At 46.5% G+C, this 22,271-nt stretch overlaps 1 protein-coding gene across 1 annotated transcript in view; it reads right to left on the reverse strand.

Annotated features, from left to right (window-relative positions):
- Window positions 1-1,426: 1,426 nt before the first annotated feature.
- LOC126108934 (poly [ADP-ribose] polymerase tankyrase-1-like) overlaps window positions 1,427-22,271 on the reverse strand; it is a 42,763-nt gene continuing 21,918 nt past the window's right edge. The window contains exons 3-4 of the mRNA XM_049914303.1: window positions 16,229-16,333; window positions 1,427-2,001 (exon numbers count right to left, since the gene is read on the reverse strand). Of these exons, the coding sequence (XP_049770260.1) occupies window positions 1,500-2,001; window positions 16,229-16,333 (607 nt within the window). The 3' untranslated portion in view covers window positions 1,427-1,499. The remainder of the gene's footprint in view (window positions 2,002-16,228; window positions 16,334-22,271) is intronic.

The raw sequence follows: 22,271 nt of genomic DNA on the forward strand, positions 1-22,271 counted from the left end.
CCTGCTGTGCCACAGGTGGGCCCTGGCAGCCGATGCTGGCTGAGGGGAAGTTGCAGGTCCGCCTCGCAGCCGAGTGCTGGAGGCTGGCGGGCGCGAGTCTCTCTGGCGGCCCCACGCTGGCTCGCGAGCCCTCACCCCAGCCACTCACCGTCACGCCGCGCAGCGAATCCGCTGCCGGCGCATGCGCGGGGATCGCCTTCTCGCTCGCCGCCGCCGCTGCTGTGTTCTGCACTGTTCCCTTAGCTGCAGCGTCCCATTGAAACGTAAAATGTGGAAAAATAAGTTGTTGCTGTCGACAGGGAAAGGAAGCTCCCACACTCAATCCGGCCAGTTCACTTTCGACGTCAACATTTTATGAGTCTTTCACATGGCTTGACACTTTATAAGAACCTCTTCTGTGCACAGTGGACATGTATCTCTTCCCTCTGTAACCAACAGGTATTTGCTTCAGTCTAGCACTGTTGTCAGGGGAACCGTCTTTTGAAAGTTAGTTGTCGTAGTGAGTTTCGTTTTTGACATCCCCGCTGCTCGTTCCGTCATTTTTATTAAACGTCGTAGACTCAGGTGACGAAAGTTACGAAATAACGACACGCACATTTACAGATGGCGACAGTATGGCAAACTGTATAATTTACATCGGCAGTCACATCTACATTTGAATTAACGTAACAGCAAGTGGCTCATTAGAATCTCACCAACAGTTGGAAGCACTTCCTCGATTCGCGGGCCAAAGTAGAGAATTTTATTTGTTTTACTTTTCATGATAGTGTGACCTCTACGAATCTGCATGATGTGTGACTCGTTCGGTGTGCAGTGTTGTCAAGTATGTGGTGTAACTCTTGCTACCAATGTGAGGCTGCAATTAAAGACGGCAAGCACTTGCAGACTGTAGATACATAAGAATACTCGGCGTGAGAAAGCAACTGAAGACACATTCTGACTGAACGACTTTTGTACCAGTAATTTGAGTATGGTGGAGTATATGCTGGTGTAACATAGCACCTCACATGCTAACAGCATATAGTTTCCAGTAATCGGGTAATGTAGTGGACTGGTTCGAAAAACGAACGTTAATGCAGCTGCATGATGTAGACAACCAACAATATTGCGCCATTCGTGTCTTCAAAGAGATTGAGTGCTGATGTTTTCAAATGCAGGCAGTCGTGATAGATGTCGGCTGTGTTCTTGTAAGTTTCTTGCATATGTTGTATACCGTGAGGAAGACAATCTTGGGAGAGACAAGTGGTGCTTAGTAATAGTGGAGTGTTTTACAGTTGTTACTCAGCTTTTTCAAAAACTGATCGTGAAGTATTTTACAGACTGAACGGCTCCTCACATTAGTTTACAGGTCGTTACAGTTGTCACGGTGTTACCAGAGTTGTCATACGCAGCACAAAATGATATGTACAAATAAATGAACAAAGGATTCATTTTTGTATTCTTTATTTGAAAGACCAACACATATGATGTAACTGATTGTGCTTCCTGAATGCCGTATGTCAGCGTTGTGTCAGCATATCCACCAGCTGCTGCTTTCTGATCGTCCTGGCGAAGTCCAGCGGGATCCTGCCACCACCATCCCTGGCCCTCCTGTCCGCGCCCGCCAGGAGGAGCTCAGCCGCCGCCTCTGCGTGGCCCCCCGCTGCCGCCCTGTGCAGCGGCGTCCGCCCCCGACAATCCCTGGCGTTGGGGTCAGCAGAGGCGCCGACCAGCAGCCGCACCACACCAGCGTGGCCACTCTGTGCAGCCGAGTGCAGGGGCGTGCTCTGCTGCAGGCTGGTCCTGGCGTCGACCTCCGCGCCGGCGCCGATGAGGCAGCTGGCCGCCGCCACGTGACCCCCGCGTGCTGCCCAGTGCAGGGCGGTCCGGATGCTCCCCAACAACCCCTCCTCCCTCGCCCCCACGTCCGCCACCGCCGCCAGCAACTCGCGCAGCTGCTCCACCGCGCCCTGCTTGGCCGCCTCTATCAGCCTCCTCCCTCTCTCCTGTTGAGAGAGGCTCCTGCAAAAAACATCGACACTCTCTCACTCTACTACACAGACAGACACACACACACACACACACACACCAAATCAAAGAAACCATCACAGACGGCACACTGCGAGCAGCCCTCAATACACTTCTGCCCAGCCACGAGTTACAAATCTAGAAATCTCCCCTCTACGATACAGATCAACCAGCGTATCACAGACACATACCAGTATCCCATTATCGAAATCTGCAGCCGCTTCCCGTTAAAAATTGGTGCACTGCATCTCATTACCAGCTGTCATCTCATTACCAGCTGTTTTAACTTTTCCTCCTAATTCACTCCGAGGAGTCACCTCCTGTGACCTCAGCATCCTGTTGGTAACCGATCTTTGAGCTTCAGAGAAACACACCTCTAACGGTTACTTGTGTGTGGAACAATCCCTTCCGACTCTGGCGAAGAAAACATAGGTAACTAATGGCATCTCTAACTACAGAAATACAACTTCCTCGTCTGTTAACAAAACGTAGGTCGCAACACGGACAATATTAGTGAAAGCGAGAGCGGTGAATACTGCATCCATTGCTGGGTTTATGTATTACTCTATATCAACGTTGTCTTCATCAAAATATTTTCCACTACGTGACAATACATTCATTCCAGTGTTTGTTCCGCTGTGTCAAACAAATCTGCAAGTTTTGTTGTGATACCCTGTAGTTCTCTCAGCAGTGCATTTCAAATCTCATCTGTGTATGAAAAAGACAGCCCTTTACGGTTCGTCGTAATTTTTAGGAACAAAATTTCACATCGGGTGATGGTGCAGCCAAGGGCGTCAGCACAGCATGGTTTGTAGCGAAACATGCAAGAACACGCAACGAATTGTAAGCAGATGCGTTATCGCAGTGCAGAAATCATCAACTGTTCCGCCACACATCTGGACTTTTTTTTTTTCGGATTGCGTCATGCCGCTGGCGTTGAGTTTGTAGGTTTTACTGCTTCCTGACCGTTTCACCTTGTGACAGGAATTCGTGGTGCACCAAACTGTTGAAATCTAAAAATATTTACATCAGTCGTAAACACTTCCCGTACTGATAGTAGATTCGACAAAAGCAAAATCTAATGTCTCTAAAATCTTGATGACTTTCACTCCGTTCTCACAGCCAAATTTAATTCAAATGCGATAGTCCGCTTTTACATGAAAGAAACAATCGCCACTTCTACTAACACACCAATAACCTTTCCGAGATGTGACATCAGACAAAATATCCCATTTACCTGGTGGAGACATACTTTTCAGACATTTTTACCTACAGAACGACAAAAAAGTCTTGCGAATCTGTTATAAAAAACGCCAAATGGCGAGTTCCCCGTTACTTTTGAGCACTACTCGTGTCACAAGAGTTGTCGCGTTTCAGAGCACCCCATCAAAGGAAAGGCTTAAATTCTCCAGTACAGCTGCACTGTGTTTTGTTTAAAAACAGTATCTGACGGAATGTATGCGCCACTTGTGGACGAAGTTGAACACGAACACGCATTCACACGAACAGGCATCCGCTTTTATATTTCTAACAGATACTGGAACGCTGACATTAGATTCTTGTTCCCGTGTTGGTGCAATTTACTCCGCAATGTCGTGTTTTCCTGGACGGGGCAGTCGCCGAGCTGGGAGTGAGCGCCGCCAGGCTGTGTGGCCAGACTGGGTCGCCGGGACAGCACTGTGGAGCGGAGAGGGCGCACGACTTGACGGACACACTGTACCGCGTCCAGGGCAGAGGGCGGCCAGGGCAGGCTGCGCCGTCTGCAGGCGGCCCTCGCAAGCGACGCCCCCTACCACCTGTCAGCGACTGTCGAACACATTTCAGTATGTGCTGAAAGTATTTGAATAAAGTATATTCCGTCTACGTACAATTGCGAGTAGTTTGTAATTTCGACCTGAGACCAGGTGTTTCACCGTCAGGAAGTAACAACGTGCCTTCCAGCAGAGACCAGGTCGAATGTTAGGCTGAGCCGGCGGAAGTCGTGTGACAGCCGTGTCTGGACACGCAGGCAGCTGCGGCGTGGCGCACGCGAGCTGCAGGGAGGGCCGAGCGTCGGCCGGGCTGCCCCTTGTACTCGGCTGACTCGCCTGCTAGGGCTGCCGCCGTCTTCTCCAATGGCCGCACCGCTGCAATTGACAGACTTCGGCTGCGGAACGGCAGTCGGCGGTAAACCAGGGTATTTTTAATAACGTGGAGCATCAAATACATCAATATTTACTGAAATGTCGATACCGACTCTCGACATATTGAAAAAACTGTGCATCGGCGGACAAAATATCGGGACACTCCTGCATATAAAAATATTGGCTGCACATTGTAAATGGACTGCTGCTTTTGGAGCTGTACAAGTATCGATTTATTATTACATGTCCTGTACACCAACAAGCTAACAGGGTGTATAGCCTGCATGTACAAGGAAAAAAATTCCCCATTTCTTTCCCTGGTGTTATGATGACGCAGGAGGCCCTTATGTTCGTACGTGTAAAACAAAGGATCTTACATCATGTCACGAAAGAAACAAGACATCACAGGATTACTTCAAGAGCATCCGGATTTCGTGCACCACACTAAAATGCACAATTCGCCTTAAAGTGCGCATTCCTAAATCGAGATTTGGATTTCAATTTTCTTGCAGCAGCAGTACTGCATTACATCATGTTTGGTTCTTTATCATGGTATAATACCATAAGTGCACCTGAAACGCAGCGAACAGTTGAAACTAGGCAATAGTGTGAAATTAAATACTTTGTGTGAAATAAACTGACTGCCTCAGCGGCAAAGATTAATAGAAGCCACTTCTCTTTAGCGAAAAATAGCTTCATTCTTCTGCAAGGTGATTAATGGTTGACTGTCAAAGGTGGAAATAAAATCTGAAACTGACAACATATTTTAGCCCTCCGTAATAATGCGAACGTATTTTAATTCATTTGACAGCTCCCAGTCACAAAAATTCGTTTTGCTTTAATTTAACCCTAGAGCAATAAACGAAGAGGAAACAGTGAAACCGCTGAACGTATACACAGGCCACGTGGAGGCGACCCACCCGCCCACTACAGCTCGGGCTGCCCTGAGCACCAGCCCCGGATCCACCGCATTTCCCAAGGGCGGCGACGTCAGATGGCGGCTCCCAGCCACACTTCTGTAACCACAACAGGGAGGAGGGAGTGCTCACATGCCACTCAACTGCGCATGCGCGAGAGGCAGCCCGCAACTGTTCAGACGAATCCAAGTCAAACAGTCGTCACATCACGCTCGTCGGAGGCAATTTGTTGTTATCGAGCACTGCACAGTGTTACTGAAGCTTTCGACATACTTTGCTGTTGGCAGAAGCTTGTATGAGCACTGTGTTTTGTTGTTGTATGTGGCGCATTTCCTTCGAAACTAAAATTTTTGCGAAGAGTCGTCATTGCTGACAGACAAGCAACACTGCGTGAAATAACAGCAGAAATCTACGTGGGACATTACGACGAACATATGTGTTGGGGCTGTGCTGCGAAATTTGGCGCTAATGCGTTACGGCAGCAGATTTCTGATGCGAGTGCCTTTGCGAACAGTGCGACATCGCCTGCATCGCCTCACTGGGGTCCGTGGCTGGAGACTAGGCGCCTGGAGAACTGTGGGCCGGTCAGGCGGGTCCAGAGTTCAGGTGGTGAGGGCTGGCAGTGGGGTTCGGCTGCGACGTGGACCCCGTGAAGCCCCGGAGGAGAGATGCCGACGAGGCACTGTGCAGGCCGGTGGTGGCCCGGCAGTGGCGAGGGCTGCGTCTGTACGGAATGGACTGGGTCCAGTGGTCGAGCTGAACCCAACACTGACTGGGAATCAGTTGAGGTCGGCCACTTTGGGGGCACGTGGAGCGACTCGAGGACCTCGAGTTCCTGAACGATGACGGAATGTTTGTGGATGGCAGTGCGCCCTGTCACCGGGCGACAAGTATTTGCGACTGGTTTGAGTAATGATCTGGACAACTCGAGCGAATGATTTAGCCGCCCAACTCGCCCGATATGAACCTCACCGACTATTTATGGACATAAGTGAGAGATCTGTTAGTGCACAAAATCCTGCACCGGCTACACTTTCGCAGTTATGGAGCGCTGCAGGGGCAGCACGGCTGAGTATCTGTGCAGGCGACCTCTGACGACTTGCTGGGCCCGCGCCGTGTCCAGCTGCTACGCTACGTCGAGCAAAGGGATGCCCGCCACATTAGCAGGAGGTATCCCACGACGTTTGTCACGCCAGTGTGTTGTCACTGACGATATTGCCGCGTCTGTGCTTTTAAGACAAACGAAGCAACGTTCCTTTTGACACGCATGCACGTCCGAGGAAGAAGGCACTGTAGTGGCCGCAGCTGTCGTGAAGAGCTTGAAATGTCCTCACACATGCGAATGCGGACAACCGTCAGCTGTGTGAGGGACGGAAGGCAATGAAGATTTGTGCCGGACAAGGACTCAGCCCCGGATTTCTCTCCTTGCGCGAGCGCACGCCTTAACCACTTCGACTATCCGTGCACGACTCACGGCCAGGCCCGAACTCCCAAATGTCGTTGTTACTCCATCACAGTCTGTACGCGTGTACACACATGTGATGCGCGTACTGTAAGACCTTCGGTACACACACCGTCAGATTATTTGGCTTGTCGCTCTAACGAAGTAGGCGAGTGTCAGCAATATGTCTCGTGGTCTTATCGTGGTGTGTTTATCTTCTGCCGTTAGGTCGGACGATAGAAATGCCACTTGCACGCTTAGAGTAGCAGATTGACGGTGACCAACTTTAAACAGAAGTTGATTAATTTTCACACACATTTATTGAAATAATAAAAAATCATAGACATTACGTAACTTGATTCTGGATGCTGTTTACAACTGACAATCTGATGTTCCTATGGTCTTGGTACGTTAATCTTATTCTCACATATCTCTGATACCTGACAAAGTGTCTTTTCATTTATCTTCATGGCTATGTACAGGAATATGATAAACCTTATTAGGCGCAGACTGAAACTTGACTACAGACTGATGCAGACTGACTAATCGGAGGTCTATACACTCGTTATAATACCTCGCGCGTTCAGGTATCGCTGCACGAGTGTGATCCGCAAGGAGAAAAGGTTCTGTGTTAGCAGCAATCTCATTGGCTCCGTTTCATATTAATACCCGGATTGGCGGAAGCAGAATTTAGTCCATCTCTAAGACAGCGCCATCTCGTAGTGCGGAGACGGACTGCGCTGTTGTGCTTAGCGGGGCGCACTCTAGTGGGAAAGTTGTGTACACGCTGACTACGTGGAACAATGAACACAACAACACATCAATCACCGTGCAGGGGAGGATACTCTGATTGCCGGATGCTGGAGGATGAAGACTATAATTCCTTGCCTGTTGTTGATTGTATCTTCTTAACAGCTGTTGTTGTCACTGTGCCTCTTCCTTCGGACATGTGTTTGTGTGCAAAGGACCTCTACATCATTTTTCTTGAGAGGTAGGGATACTGTAGCCACAAGAACGACAGAAATCGGCTCTCGGCATATATGCTGTCCAGGGAGCAGTCCGATCCGTGAAGGTGTCGGCATCAGTTGCACCACCACTTTCTCTCACTGGGGCAGGGAGCTAACTCCAGAGACTTACTGGAACGTCAAACAACAGCGGCCAGCAGCAGTGTACCACATTGGTTCAGAACTGTGGTGTCAGTTAATGGGGAATTCAGAGTTTGCAGTTGCTCACTGGATTTGCTGTCTTATTTCACTGATGCACAAAATATTCTCAGCTCCAAACCTGAACGCTTTGTCATTGAAACTTGCCTGCAGCATCAGCGAGGGGCAGGCAGGACACGGCCTGACGTCGCCGCACTGATAGCTGCACCCACCAGCGTACAAAATGCAAGTGGCCGCTCACGCCACGTTAAACCCTGGCCAAGCCCTGCCACTGGGACGATCCAGTTTGCGGTGGAGCCCCTAATTACTCTCATTAGTTTTACCCTCGACAATAATGGTAGTGTAAAGTCCACTAGTAGCTGTGAGTAGCTTTCACTATTAGTCTGTAAGCAAGCTGAGCTTCACTCCTATGGGGTGAGGGTTGTTAGTCTAGCGTTGCTATTTTCCCAGTTGCCCACGGTGATACTGTGTAGAGCGTGAAGAGGCTGTTTCCTGTGTAAGAAGTTAATGTACCTGAAGTTCGCACATTTATGGAGCTATGCAGGTGGGCGTGGCATACAGTCGGGCTGCGTTTCCGTCGAAGACGGCTGAGAATCGTGATGTGCGTGACAAACGCGCCAACGTACGAAAGTGAACAGACGTTTCAATACACTGAACTAGGAGAAAAGACCCAAATCAATAAGTGAGTCTGATAGGGTTCTGGGCGGTGGAACACAGAGACTAGCACAGTCAGTTTCAGGGAACAGAATAACGAAATTGGATTGTAACAATAGGAAGCCGTGCGACCCATCACAGATAGATCCACACATTCCACACGTGTGCGGCTGACCACCACGGGTAATTGAGCAATGAAGCCCTTGAATCTCTGTATAGGGAGGAGTAATGTGTTTTCTAAAATCAGTTCATACATATCCTGTCCCGTGAAAGGTACAACATACGTTTCCCACCCACTTTCCCAGTTGAAACTTAGGACACACCTCTCTGTATAGCATCTTGCTGCATTCTGCTCCGATCAGTTTCATGCTGAATAGTCGCACTGTTGCTAGTCTGAGGCCTGAGCAAGTACTATTCTAGGACATTAAGCAAAGTCAAGGGAGTCTCAATGAAGCCATCTCGTAAACCTTTCAATTCAGTGTCAGATATAAATTTTTGTTTTCATAAAGCAAACTGTCCATGTCGGCTACCATCGGTCGCTGATATGCAATAAGCAAAGTGAGTATTAGAAAGGTATTGGGGAGAAACTGCTCCACGGTGAAAGAAAAACCAACACTGAAGAGACGTGCCGAATCCCACCAGCTGCAGGGCGTGGTTTAACACGCCTCCAGCCTGCCACACCCACAACGGAACTGACCTCATTTCCTGCTTATTGTGAACGAGCATCACAGCTGAGCATGCCTTCACACCTGAACTCAACTTTCATTATGGCTGTTGTTTTCACTCCGACCTTTATGCACCATTTCCAGAGCTCCTCATATACACCTTTGTATTAAAGTTTTCAATAGTTGCTACAAATGAAAGTGTCAATAAATGCCAATTAAAGGAAATTCAAAGAACACTCACTCAGACTAAACAAGCCGTATTCACATTCCTGCAGTTAATTGGCCGTCGTACTTCTAATTCTACTTTCCCTTCTTTCATACCCCCCCCCCCCCCGACAAGGAACCACTTGCGTGAGAGGTCACAAAAGGCCAATGACCTTTACGACATTTGGTTCCCCATAATACGGCCTGTTAATGGCAATGGTGGTCGCCACTGGAAGTAGCCAATGGTGAGCACAGCATGTGGCTGTGGACCATAGTTTAACTGATCAGTTGACAAGCAATTCACAACAGTGCTACACCACTAGTGCTGTTGATACGAGGCAGAGTGATGACAATGATAAACAAAGCAGACATTGCATTATCTCTACAACAGTTATCGAAGTTGACATTTCGTCAGAAAGTAAACCGAGGAATTCCGTGGTCTAGGGGTAGTGTCTTTGATTCATAATCAAAATGTCTTCAGTCCCGTGTTCGATCCCCGACACGCCTAAATTTTGATAAGTAATCAGCATTGGCGGCCGAAGACTTCCGGCATAAGAAGTCAGCCTCATTCTGCCAACGGCCTTGTCAAAGAGGGCGGAGGAGCGGATAGAGGTTCAGGGCACTCTCTTGTCCTAGGGGTGGGAAATTGCCCCTAAAGGCGGACGAATCAGCAATGATCAACGACATGAGGATGCAGAAGGCAATGGAAACCACTGCATTAAAGACACGTAACGTGTATCCACAGGACATGTGGCCTGTAATTGAAGAAGAGTCACGATGATCTCTCCATTGTCAAAGGATTCCGGAATAGTACCCCATTCGGATCTCCGGGAGGGGACGGTCAAGGGGGAGGTTACGATGAGGAAAAGATTGAATAATCAACGAAAGGATAACGTTCTACGAGTCAGGGTGTGGAATGTCAGAAGCTTGAACGTGGTAGGGAAACTAGAAAATCTGAAAAGGGAAATGCAAAGGCTCAATCTAGATATAGTAGGGGTCAGTGAAGTGAAGTGGAAGGAAGACAAGGATTTCTGGTCAGATGAGTATCGGGTAATATCAACAGCAGCAGAAAATGGTATAACAAGTGTAGGATAGGAAGGAAGGTAGGGCAGAGGGTGTGTTACTGTGAACAGTTCAGTGACCGGGTTGTTCTAATCAGAATCAACAACAGACCAACACAGACAACGATAGTTCAGGTATACATGCCGATGTCGCAAGCTGAAGATGAACAGATAGAGAAAGTGTATGAGGATATTGAAAGGGTAATGCAGTATGCAAAGGGGGACGAAAATCTAATAGTCATGGGCGACTGGAATGCAGTTGTAGGGAAGGAGCAGAAGAAAAGGTTACAGGAGAATATGGGCTTGGGACGAGGAATGAAAGAGGAGAAAGACTAATTGAGTTCTGTAACAAGTTTCAGCTAGTAATAGTGAATACCCTGTTCAAGAATCACAAGAGGAGGAGGTATAATTGGAAAAGGCCGGGAGATACGGGAAGATTTCAATTAGATTACATCATGGTCAGACAGAGATTCCGAAATCAGATACTGGATTGTAAGCCGTACCCAGGGGCAGATATAGACTCAGATCACAAAATAGTAATGATGAAGAGTAGGCTGAAGTTCAAGACATTAGTCAGGAAGAATCAATACGCAAAGAAGTGGAATACGGATGTGCTAAGGAATGATGAGATACGTTTGAAGTTCTCTAACGCTATAGATACAGCAATAAGGAATAGCACAGTAGGCAGTACAGTTGAAGAGGAATGGACATCTCTAAAAAGGGCCATCACAGAAGTTGGGAAAGAAAACATAGGTACAAAGAAGGTAGCTGCGAAGAAACCATGGGTAACAGAAGAAATACTTCAGTTGATTGATGAAAGGAGGAAGTACAAACATGTTCCGTGAAAATCAGGAATACAGAAATACAAGTCGCTGAGGAATGAAATAAATACGAAGTGCAGGGAAGCTAAGACGAAATGGCTGCAGGAAAAATGTGAAGACATCGAAAAAGATATGATTGTCGGAAGGACAGACTCAGCATACAGGAAAGTCAAAACAACCTTTGGTGACATTAAAAGCAACGGTGGTAACATTAAGAGTGCAACGGGAATTCCACTGTTAAATGCAGAGGAGAGAGCAGATAGGTGGAAAGAATACATTGAAACCCTCTACGAGGGTGAAGATTTGTCTGATGTGACAGAAGAAGAAACAGGAGTCGATTTAGAAGGGACAGGGGATCCAGTATTAGAATCGGAATTTAAAAGAGCTTTGGAGAACTTACAGTCAAATAAGGCAGAAGGGATAGATAACATTCCATCAGAATTTCTAAAATCATTGGGGGAAGTGGCAACAAAACGACTTTTCATATTGGTGTGTACAATATATGAGTCTGGCGATATACCATCTGACTTTCAGAAAAGCATCATCCACACAATGCCGAAGATGGCAAGAGCTGACAAGTGCGAGAATTATCGCACAATCAGCTTAACAGCAAATGCATCGAAGCTGCTTACAAGAATAATATACAGAAGAATGGAAAAGAAAATTGAGAATGCGCTACGTGACGATCAGTTTGGCTTTAGGAAAAGTAAAGGGACAAGAGAGGCAATTCTGACGTTACGGCTAATAATGGAAGCAAGGCTAAAGAAAAATCAAGACACTTTCATAGGATTTGTCGACCTGGAAAAAGCGTTCGACAATATAAAATGGTGCAAGCTGTTCGAGATTCTGAAAAAAGTAGGGGTAAGCTATAGGGAGAGACGGGTCATATACAATATGTACAACAACCAAGAGGGAATAATAAGAGTGGACGATCAAGAACGAAGTACTCCAATTAAGAAGGGTGTAAGACAAGGCTGTAGCCTTTCGCCCCTACTATTCAATCTGTACATCGAGGAAGCAATGATGGAAATAAAAGAAAGGTTCAGTAGTGGAATTAAAATACACTCCTGGAAATGGAAAAAAGAACACATTGACACCGGTGTGTCAGACCCACCATACTTGCTCCGGACACTACGAGAGGGCTGTACAAGCAATGATCGCACGCACGGCACAGCGGACACACCAGGAACCGCGGTGTTGGCCGTCGAATGGCGCTAGCTGCGCAGCATTTGTGCACCGTCGCCGTCAGTGTCAGTCAGTTTGCTGTGGCATACGGAGCTCCATCGCAGTCTTTAACACTGGTAGCATGCCGCGACAGCGTGGACGTGAACCGTATGTGCAGTTGACGGACTTTGAGCGAGGGCGTATAGTGGGCATGCGGGAGGCCGGGTGGACGTACCGCCGAATTGCTCAACATGTGGGGCGTGAGGTCTCCACAGTACATCGATGTTGTCGCCAGTGGTCGGCGGAAGGTGCACGTGCCCGTCGACCTGGGACCGGACCACAGCGACGCACGGATGCACGCCAAGACTGTAGGATCCTACGCAGTGCCGTAGGGGACCGCACCGCCACTTCCCAGCAAATTAGGGACACTGTTGCTCCTGGGGTATCGGCGAGGACCATTCGCAACCGTCTCCATGAAGCTGGGCTACGGTCCCGCACACCGTTAGGCCGTCTTCCGCTCACGCCCCAACATCGTGCAGCCCGCCTCCAGTGGTGTCGCGACAGGCGTGAATGGAGGGACGAATGGAGACATGTCGTCTTCAGCGATGAGAGTCGCTTCTGCCTTGGTGCCAATGATGGTCGTATGCGTGTTTGGCGCCGTGCAGGTGAGCGCCACAATCAGGACTGCATACGACCGAGGCACACAGGGCCAACACCCGGCACCATGGTGTGGGGAGCGATCTCCTACACTGGCCGTACACCACTGGTGATCGTCGAGGGAACACTGAATAGTGCACGGTACATCCAAACCGTCATCGAACCCATCGTTCTACCATTCCTAGACCGGCAAGGGAACTTGCTGTTCCAACAGGACAATGCACGTCCGCATGTATCCCGTGCCACCCAACGTGCTCTAGAAGGTGTAAGTCAACTACCCTGGCCAGCAAGATCTCCGGATCTGTCCCCCATTGAGCATGTTTGGGACTGGATGAAGCGTCGTCTCACGCGGTCTGCACGTCCAGCATGAACGCTGGTCCAACTGAGGCACCAGGTGGAAATGGCATGGCAAGCCGTTCCACAGGACTACATCCAGCATCTCTACGATCGTCTCCATGGGAGAATAGCAGCCTGCATTGCTGCGAAAGGTGGATATACATTGTACTAGTGCTGACATTGTGCATGCTCTGTTGCCTGTGTCTATGTGCCTGTGGTTCTGTCAGTGTGATCATGTGATGTATCTGACCCCAGGAATGTGTCAATAAAGTTTCCTCTTCCTGGGACAATGAATTCACGGTGTTCTTATTTCAATTTCCAGGAGTGTACAAGGTGAAAGGATATCACTGATACAATTCGCTGATGACATTGCTATCCTCAGTGAAAGTGAAGAAGAATTAAATGATCTGATGAACGGAATGAACAGTGTAATGAGTACACAGTATGGTTCGAGAGTAAATCGGAGAAAGATGAAGGTAATGAGAAGTAGTAGAAATGAGAACAGCGAAAAACTCAACATCAGGATTGATGGTCACGAAGTCAATGAAGTTAAGGAATTCTGCTACCTAGGCAGTAAAATAACCAATGACGGACGGAGCAAGGAGGACATCAAAAGCAGACTCGCTATGGCAAAAAAGGCATTTCTGGCCAAGAGAAGTCTACTAATATCAAATACCGGCCTTAATTTGAGGAAGAAATTTCTGAGGATGTACGTCTGGAGTACAGCATTGTATGGTAGTGAAATGTGGACTGTGGGAAAACCGGAACAGAAGAGAATCGAGGCATTTGCGATGTGGTGCTATAGACGAATGTTGAAAATTAGGTGGACTGATAAGGTAAGGAATGAGGAGGTTCTACGCAGAATCGGAGAGGAAAGGAATATGTGGAAAACACTGATAAGGAGAAGGGACAGGATGATAGGACATCTGCTAAGACATGAGGGAATGACTTCCATGGTACTAGAGGGAGTTGTAGAGGGCAAAAACTGTAGAGGAAGACAGAGATTGGAATACGTCAAGCAAATAATTGAGGACGTAGGTTGCAAGTGCTACTCTGAGATGAAGAGGTTAGCACAGGAAAGGAATTCGTGGCGGGCCGCATCAAACCAGTCAGTAGGCTGATGACAAAAAAAAGAAAAAAAAAAAAAAGAAAGAAGAAGAAGAAGAAAGGAATGGCAGATGAAATATTGGTGTTTCTAGAGGGTGAATAAGCAGAATGTACAGTCTCATGTGTTTGACAGTGCAGACAATGTACATAAGGAATGCAATGATGGCGATATGTGCTTAACGAGTGGAAGTGATACTGAAACAGTTGTCGAGCCACGTAGTTCATCGTTCTTGTCAGACAGGGATCCACAAATCCCGCCTCCATTGAAATGAAGTGAAGGACTATCTCTGTCCAAGAAGCACAGCAATATGACCGTGTCGTCCGTCCTCGAGGGAGGACGAGACACACTCGTTACAAAAAGTGGTGTTTGTGCATTTCGAGGATGCCCGACAGTTTACAGGGTTGCACGATAGTGACCTCCTACGTTATGCACATCAAACTGCGTGTGACATAGGTTACAGTCATCTGTGGGGAAGCAGTGGATGGGCATAGCTCCAGGAAGTGCTACAAAATTGAAAAAACAGGTAACGAAATTCCAAATAAGGCCTGAAGTCGATAATGGACAGCGAACTGCAGGAGCCACTTGAACATTTGTAGATGAGATAAACTTGTCGCATCATTCAGTACGGAACTTTTTTTGAACTTTAGCTATTCGGAACCTCAAGAGAAAATGCATGTAACAGGGGACTAGAGGTACCGCAAAAGTTCTGTCAAGATGAACTAATATCAATGCCTTAATGCAGCCGTATACAACTGAGCCGACCGTTAATCTGGATGGTAGAGTGGCTGCAAAGTTATTGTGCTGGCACAAGTTGGGGGTGCTGCTCCCCCTACGATTCTTTGTCGTGTGCGTGATCTTGCAAGGGCAGTAGGGAGTAGTTACGCCAAACTGAGCAAGAACAGGGAAATGGGCGTAAGAGGACGTACGGTACGAGCACCACTTTTGATCGATAGCTGGCCACTAATTCCTGGTCTGCGTATAAAAACCATACTGTCTCAGAGCGAACTGTACCTCCTGAATGGTGTCTGATGCGATTTTTATCGCTGGAAAATATTTGTTTGTTTCGTGCCTATAAAACGTACTATCGCACAAACTGCATGTACGCCTTGCAGGAGAGCCAGTTTCATGACGAACACCACGACACACAGTTTCGCATTCGTTTGCCGTGCGCCATCACATTCCAGCAGTTGCCCTCACACCATTGCACATGTATGCTTCATATAAAAGAGTGGATGGTTAGCCGATCGTTCTGAACGGTTTGTAGCTCCCAAGGTCTTTGATTCGATCTCGAGGGTGCGCACCTTTGCGACCACTGTGACTCACGGTTTTGCATTTGGTGCTCGCGGTTCAAGTTGATGATCTGTCCTGAACATTTCTGAAATGTGGACGACGTCTATTTTGTTAAGTGTGTTACGTGTGTCCCACAGGAGGTGGGTCTCTGTACCTTGCGGACACTCATTTTCTGTCGCCCTCCTCATCAAGATGGTGAGTCATTAGCAGGTGATATTTTTCCAAGTTAGAAACGTTAACACTTTCAAATGAGCAAAAGACTGAATTTGTGATCTCGCACTCAAAGAGGTTCCTCGTGAGTACTTCCAAACAGTTCTACATTCATTGCCGTGACACGTAGGTTTCGTTGAATGACAGTGCACCGACAGGCTGGCTTTATACCCACTTCCTTCAGAACTAATTTCTAATATTCGCAAGGAACATCCAGAGCAGCAGTTACATTGAACATACCAATGAAATGTAGAAATAATTGTTCCTGATAGCTGTAAGCTCAGCTTTATCGAAAATTTCAGAAAAATTCAAATTAGATCTTTTTAGCGTGACACTCGGTTCATGCGGCAAGGTGCTGAGCATTACTGTGGGTGAGCAAGTCGCGCGTGTGCAGCGGCAGCACTCACCGCAGGCGAGAGACGGCCGCGTCGTCAGGAGGCGGCGGAGTGTGGCGGGCAGCCGCGCCGCTGGGAGGCTGAGTGGCGGCACCGGGGCCGGGGCTGGCGGGCGAGCTGAAAACAAGAGGCGCTGCAAACAAGAGGCGCTGCAAACAAGAGGCGCTGCAAACAAGAGGCGCTGCAAACAAGAGGCGCTGCAAACAAGAGGCGCTGCAAACAAGAGGCGCTGCAAACAAGAGGTGCTGTGTGGGCGGGCGTGTGCACAGTGCTGGGGGTGGGGGGCCGCTTATGCAACACACACTGCCTGTCACGCTGGTGGGTCTCCCGAGTTCGACGACTCACCGTTCCATCAGTTTACAGGTCGGTTCTCCCAAGTTCCTCCGTAACAGCAGCTGAGTTTACCAAATCGAAGATGAATGTAAGGGCTCAGCACAGCTGGACGGATAGGAGGGTTGTTGAACAGGACACTGCAAATAAACCACTAGCTCATTTATCAGGGACTTGACTGTAACAGGCACAGGCAATAAACGTTAAGAAACCGGATTATTAACTTTGCAGGGAAGGTACCTCAGAGAAAGCAGCAGTGCAGAAAGACTGCAAGACGTGAGACAATGGAGCTAGGCCAGTGGAAAATTTTACAGTCATTGAAAATATCATAACATCTAAATGCTGTCCACTAAATACGGTCAATACACACACGTTAACGACACACTCGACTCAGGTAGGCCCATCCTAAACACAATCCAACTACAAAGCCGAATTGGTGTACATAATGACAACGTAGTATGTTACTGCCTGACATATGGTAAGAGGCTCCCACTGTACCAGAATTAAAAGTTTGAATTTGATTGTATTCACTTTAAATAGAATCTAAGAAAATGGATTTCTGTGACGGCTCGAGGAATAACGATTGCATGGTGGAAGTAAAATTAATAAACAACGGCCTCAAGTGCACGTTTATTTATTGAAGATACGAATGGTTTCTGCCTGTGGTGTTTGATAATTTTCACATAACGCTGTGTAGAGGTAAACACTAAAAATTCTCATTTGCACAGGGAAGTCAGCTAACATTAAGTAGAGTGTGCGTTGAAACCACGTATCGTTAACCATGGGGCTGGCAGGGAGGACGCTCACGTCAGCTGCGCATCAGACAGTGTGGAACAGGGCGCGTCACACCAGTGTCAGCCACCGGGAAGCGATTTACGTGTCGTATATCAAAAACGAATGTCCATTTTTACAAATGTACAAAAATTACACCGTAAACACAAAAAACAGGTATTTCTATACCCTACGGATATCGTGTATGTTAAAAAGTTTATAAAACAATAACAAGCCAACGTGATGGTTTAAACAGTAATTTTTGTGCATTCAGTGTGAGCACCATGTGTTACACGAAAAGTGCCAAACCACTGGCTCATTTCCTGCCACACACGAAGCAGCTGGTGTCTCGTTACAGAATTCGCAGCTTCAACAGCGCGGTGTCGCAGACTTTGAAGAGTGTCACGCACAGGTGGGGTACGAGCGCCACGTTTCACGTAACCGCACAGACACGAGGGTCAAAGTTTCAGGCCTGAGCTGCTGGGTTGGGAGGGGGGATGAACTTCATCGCCGGTGGCCCCCTGAGTCTCCAGGCCACTGTGCTATTACGAATATGTGAGATAAGTTAGTTGCTACGGGAAAGGCGTCTTCGCATTCCGAACAATCGCCTAAAAATGGGGTTCTGGGTTACAGTACCACCTATCACGTTCGCTTACTATTTGTTTTACAAAACTGTTTTTCAGATACACGATATGCGTAGGGTGTAGGAAGCCCTGTTTTGGGTTAAACTTTTGTTCATTTTTAAAAACAGAGTTTCAGGTCTGTAAACGTGAATCGCTTGCCACTGACTTAACACTGGTGTGACGCGCCCTCTTGCACGCTGTCTGACGCGCGGCTGTAGTTCCTCAGCTGAGGCGAGCACAGCTGTTGCCAGCGACCTCCCTGCCAGCCCCGTGGTTAACGATACGTGGTTTTAACGCACACTCTGCTCAATGTTTGCAGACTTCCCTGTGCAAATGAGAATTTTTGGTACTTACCTCTACACAGCATTATGTGGAAATGGCCTACTTCTAGAGTTGGAAAATGGTCATATCTTTAATATACAAGTGAGTGATCGACACTGTTTTTTACAAATTTTCTGAAGTGAAATATCGCTGATTTCCTAAAATGTTACCTAAAATAATCAAGGAACTAGTTGTAACATCAGCTGGCTGTGACTTTAGGCTTTGAGGAGTTTAGGAAGCTAATTGCTGAACGGCAATCAGAACTATATTTACATGTACTGAATATCAGAGTAACAAGATTTGTTGCTGCTTGGGGGTAATAAAATACGTTGGCTACAGAAACTGCTGGCATAATGGATACAAGTGCCAAGGAAATTAAAGCAAATTACACAAAGTACCGGGTGATCAAAATGTCAGTATAAATTTGAGAACTGAATAAATCACGGAATAATGTAGACAGAGAGGTACAAATTGACACACATGCTTGGAATGACATGGGGTTTTATCAGAACCAAAAAAATACAAACGTTCAAAAAATGTCCAACAGATGGCGCTTCATCTGATCAGAATAGCAATAATTAGCATAACAAAGTAAAACAAAGCAAAGATGATGTTCTATAAAGAAAATGCTCAATATGTCCACCATAATTCCTCAACAATAGCTGTAGTCGAGGAATAATGTTGTGAACAGCACTGTAAAGCATGTCCGGAGTTAGGGTGAGGCATTGGCGTCGGATGTCGTCTTTCAGCATCCCTAGAGATGTCGGTCAATCACGATACACTTGCGACTTCAGGTAACCCCAAAGCCAATAATCACAAGGACTGAGGTCTGGGGACCTGGCAGGCCAAGCACGGCGAAAGTGGCGGCTGAGCACACGATCATCACCAAACGACGCGCACAAGAGATCTTTCACGCCTCTAGGAATATGGGGTGTGTGTTTTTTTTTTCTCTTTCTTTTGGTTCTAATAAAATCCCATGTCATTCTAAGCACGTGTGTCAATTTTTACCTCTCTATCTACATTATTCCGTTGTTTATTAAGTTTTCAAATGTATACTGACTTTTTGGTCACCCGGTACTGTCTGCACTACAGCAGAAGCATTCAGTGGCAAGAGCGTACGGAACGCCAGCTGGTCTTTACACTCACTGACGTATCACACTTCTGAGCGAGTAGGACACTGTGTTTCAGTTGGCCCGTTGACCACACTGCAAGGTACCGTTACGCTGCGCCCACAAATGCAGTTTTTCAGGGGGGGTCACAAACTGCGTTCTGCTGGTGGCAGAAACAAGGCGTCTAGTGTTTCAGATTGCCCTTAGCCTGAAGACCATCTGTACACCTGTCGCGAGAGATGCCATACTGTAGCTATCCTTCAGTACACGGTCAAAGCTTGAACACCTCACACTTCCTAGGGCCCAGGCAAACTGAGCAAATCGGCTGGTTCTTTCGCGTAAGGTGTGGCCAACGCAGCACCTTAGGCGGCTTATAAAAGCACTAATTGTTCATGGGCGGTTCCTGTGAAAGCCAAGGACAAAGACGATTTTTAGGTAGGCCAAGTGCGGACGGTCATTTCTAGTCATGAAATCGTCTTTGCCATGTCTTCTTAAGACTACATTCTTGCATAACTGATTTTTTTTTTTTCGATATCATGTTCATGTTTGGCATATACAGGGTGTAACTTTTTAGCTGGCAAACCAGAATAACTCTAAAAATAAGCTTCAGATTCTACATAATAACTATGTACATTTTTCTTGAACATTTGTTTTGATTCTTATTAGTTGTCGCAGTAAATCAAGAAATCCCATATTCTCATTTTTGCGTGTAAAATGGTTACAGATAAATAAAAAACACTTTACTTCATAAATTTTTATTCACTGAAACTAAAACTCTCCCTCTCCCCCCATAGGGTGGGGTTTGAGAGAGGAAATGTTGACCGAAATACTGTATTAATTTTTCTGCAGATTCTGGTAAGTTTTGTTTGTTTCGTGGTCATGAGGCCACACAACTTTTAATTATCAAACAAATCATCTGACTATCTAACTAACTAACTAACCAAACATCCTACTTTTTATTTATCCGTAACCATTTTCCATGTAAACATGAGAACATGGATTTTCTTGAATAACAGTGCCAACTACCAAGAATCAAAACACATGTTTAAGACAAAATGTACGTAGTTTTTTATGTAGAATCTGGTTCTGCAGTAAAAAATGGTGGTTACCATTTGAAATTTTAAAGTTGGCTTACGCCCCACCCGCAGGCGGGCTAATTTTAGCACCAGCAGATATCCCCCTCAAAAATAATCAACTTTGCATTTTACACATTATTTCATGTGAAGCTTATGTTTCGAGTTATGCTGCTTTGTCAACTGAAAATTTACACCCTGTATATGCAGGCAAAGTATTAATATAGTTTTAACTGATGTAATGAAAACATGCCAAGGGTTTTAGGGCCATTGCATAGGTTCTGAAATCACCAAACATCGCTTTTAGCCAGCATTTTTCCATGAATAAAACCCTATGAGGCGCTACCTTTGTATAACAGGCACTTCACGTGTATACAAATACAAGCGAAGTGGTACTACAGAGGCAAAAATGGCCTCGGGAGGGTTTTCACGTGTTGAAAAGAACATAAAATGACTTAAAAACTTTTACCTGGAAAACTGCAGCTTCTGTAAATTATTTCTAACAACATTTTTGTGTGTCGAAGTATACAAGTGAACTGTCAAAATGTTGACGACTTGCAGAATTCTACTGATAACGGGTGTCAACCTACATTTCACCATCAAAATCTCTGGAACCACCAACAGATACTGACTCTCAGCTTTCACGGGTACGAATGTACGGCAGGGGCTCACGGAAGCCAGAACTGCGAGACATTCTGAACCGTGTGCAAATACTGGTTTCAGCACGATCTTAAGATTTTTCAAAAAGGACACACCATATTATTCCATACACAGTAACATGAGAAATCATAATACTCGTAGTAATGGGACTGACTGCATCGCAATATGTCAGTTACATCCCGAGAAATTCGTACACGAATTTGGCATGTGAAATGGGTGGAACACGACATTATTGTAGTTTTTGCGATACAAGATTGACCTGCACGCAGCTCGAAATTGCAATGTGATTGATGTACTACAATACAACCAACGCTGTATTTATGTACTGCTGTGTACACTGTTAGTACGCGGCCTGGGAAACATCCAGATGTCCAGTCACCCGCAATATAAACAGAGACACGGTTTATTCGTATGTGCTTCATTGAGCTTTTGACAGTAATACAGTGCACATAACGGCGACGAAATGCCGATGACCACCGGCCAGAGTAAACAAAATTAATGGCTGTCAAAGGGCCGCACAGAGAGATACATGCTGTTTGTACGTAGTTGTACATCAATCACACAACAGTACATGCCACGTGCAGGATGTGTCACTGAACATCTTTAATGACTGCAACCCAAGTGAACCATTGCAGATGGCACAACCCTTACATAAATGTAAAGTAGTACCAATAAAACAAACTTTTGGCTTCTTAGTGATACCATAAATGTACGACAAGTGTGGAGTCAGTCACATGTCTCACAGCAACACAGCTAATACATAAATTACTTTCCGAGTCCCAAAATGTACTAGAATAAATAAAATGTCTGCAAAACACCGCATTGTAGAATGCACTTGCTGTGAGGCAGTCGCAATTCCTGAAATCAGGGTGTATAAACAGACAAGGAAAAAATTCCCGGATTTTCCCAGATATCCCGCTTAAAGAATGCACTCTTACCCGGGCGAAAATACACTTTTTCCGTGCTAAGTGACAGTTATCCATAGATTTTAGCTCCCAAGTGTAAAACTTATCAATGCTTTGAACGGTTAACATTTTGTACACTGGAGCAGAAGTTCGCGGAAAAAAAGGGAACAAGGGAGAGAAGTTTTGGAAAGACCTTTGATGTCAGCAATATGTACGCTGCATATTTTCGTATTACGAAAGTGTAAATTCAAATTGCACCGAAT

Source organism: Schistocerca cancellata, chromosome 11, assembly GCF_023864275.1.
Source record: "Schistocerca cancellata isolate TAMUIC-IGC-003103 chromosome 11, iqSchCanc2.1, whole genome shotgun sequence".
NCBI lineage: Eukaryota > Metazoa > Arthropoda > Insecta > Orthoptera > Acrididae > Schistocerca > Schistocerca cancellata.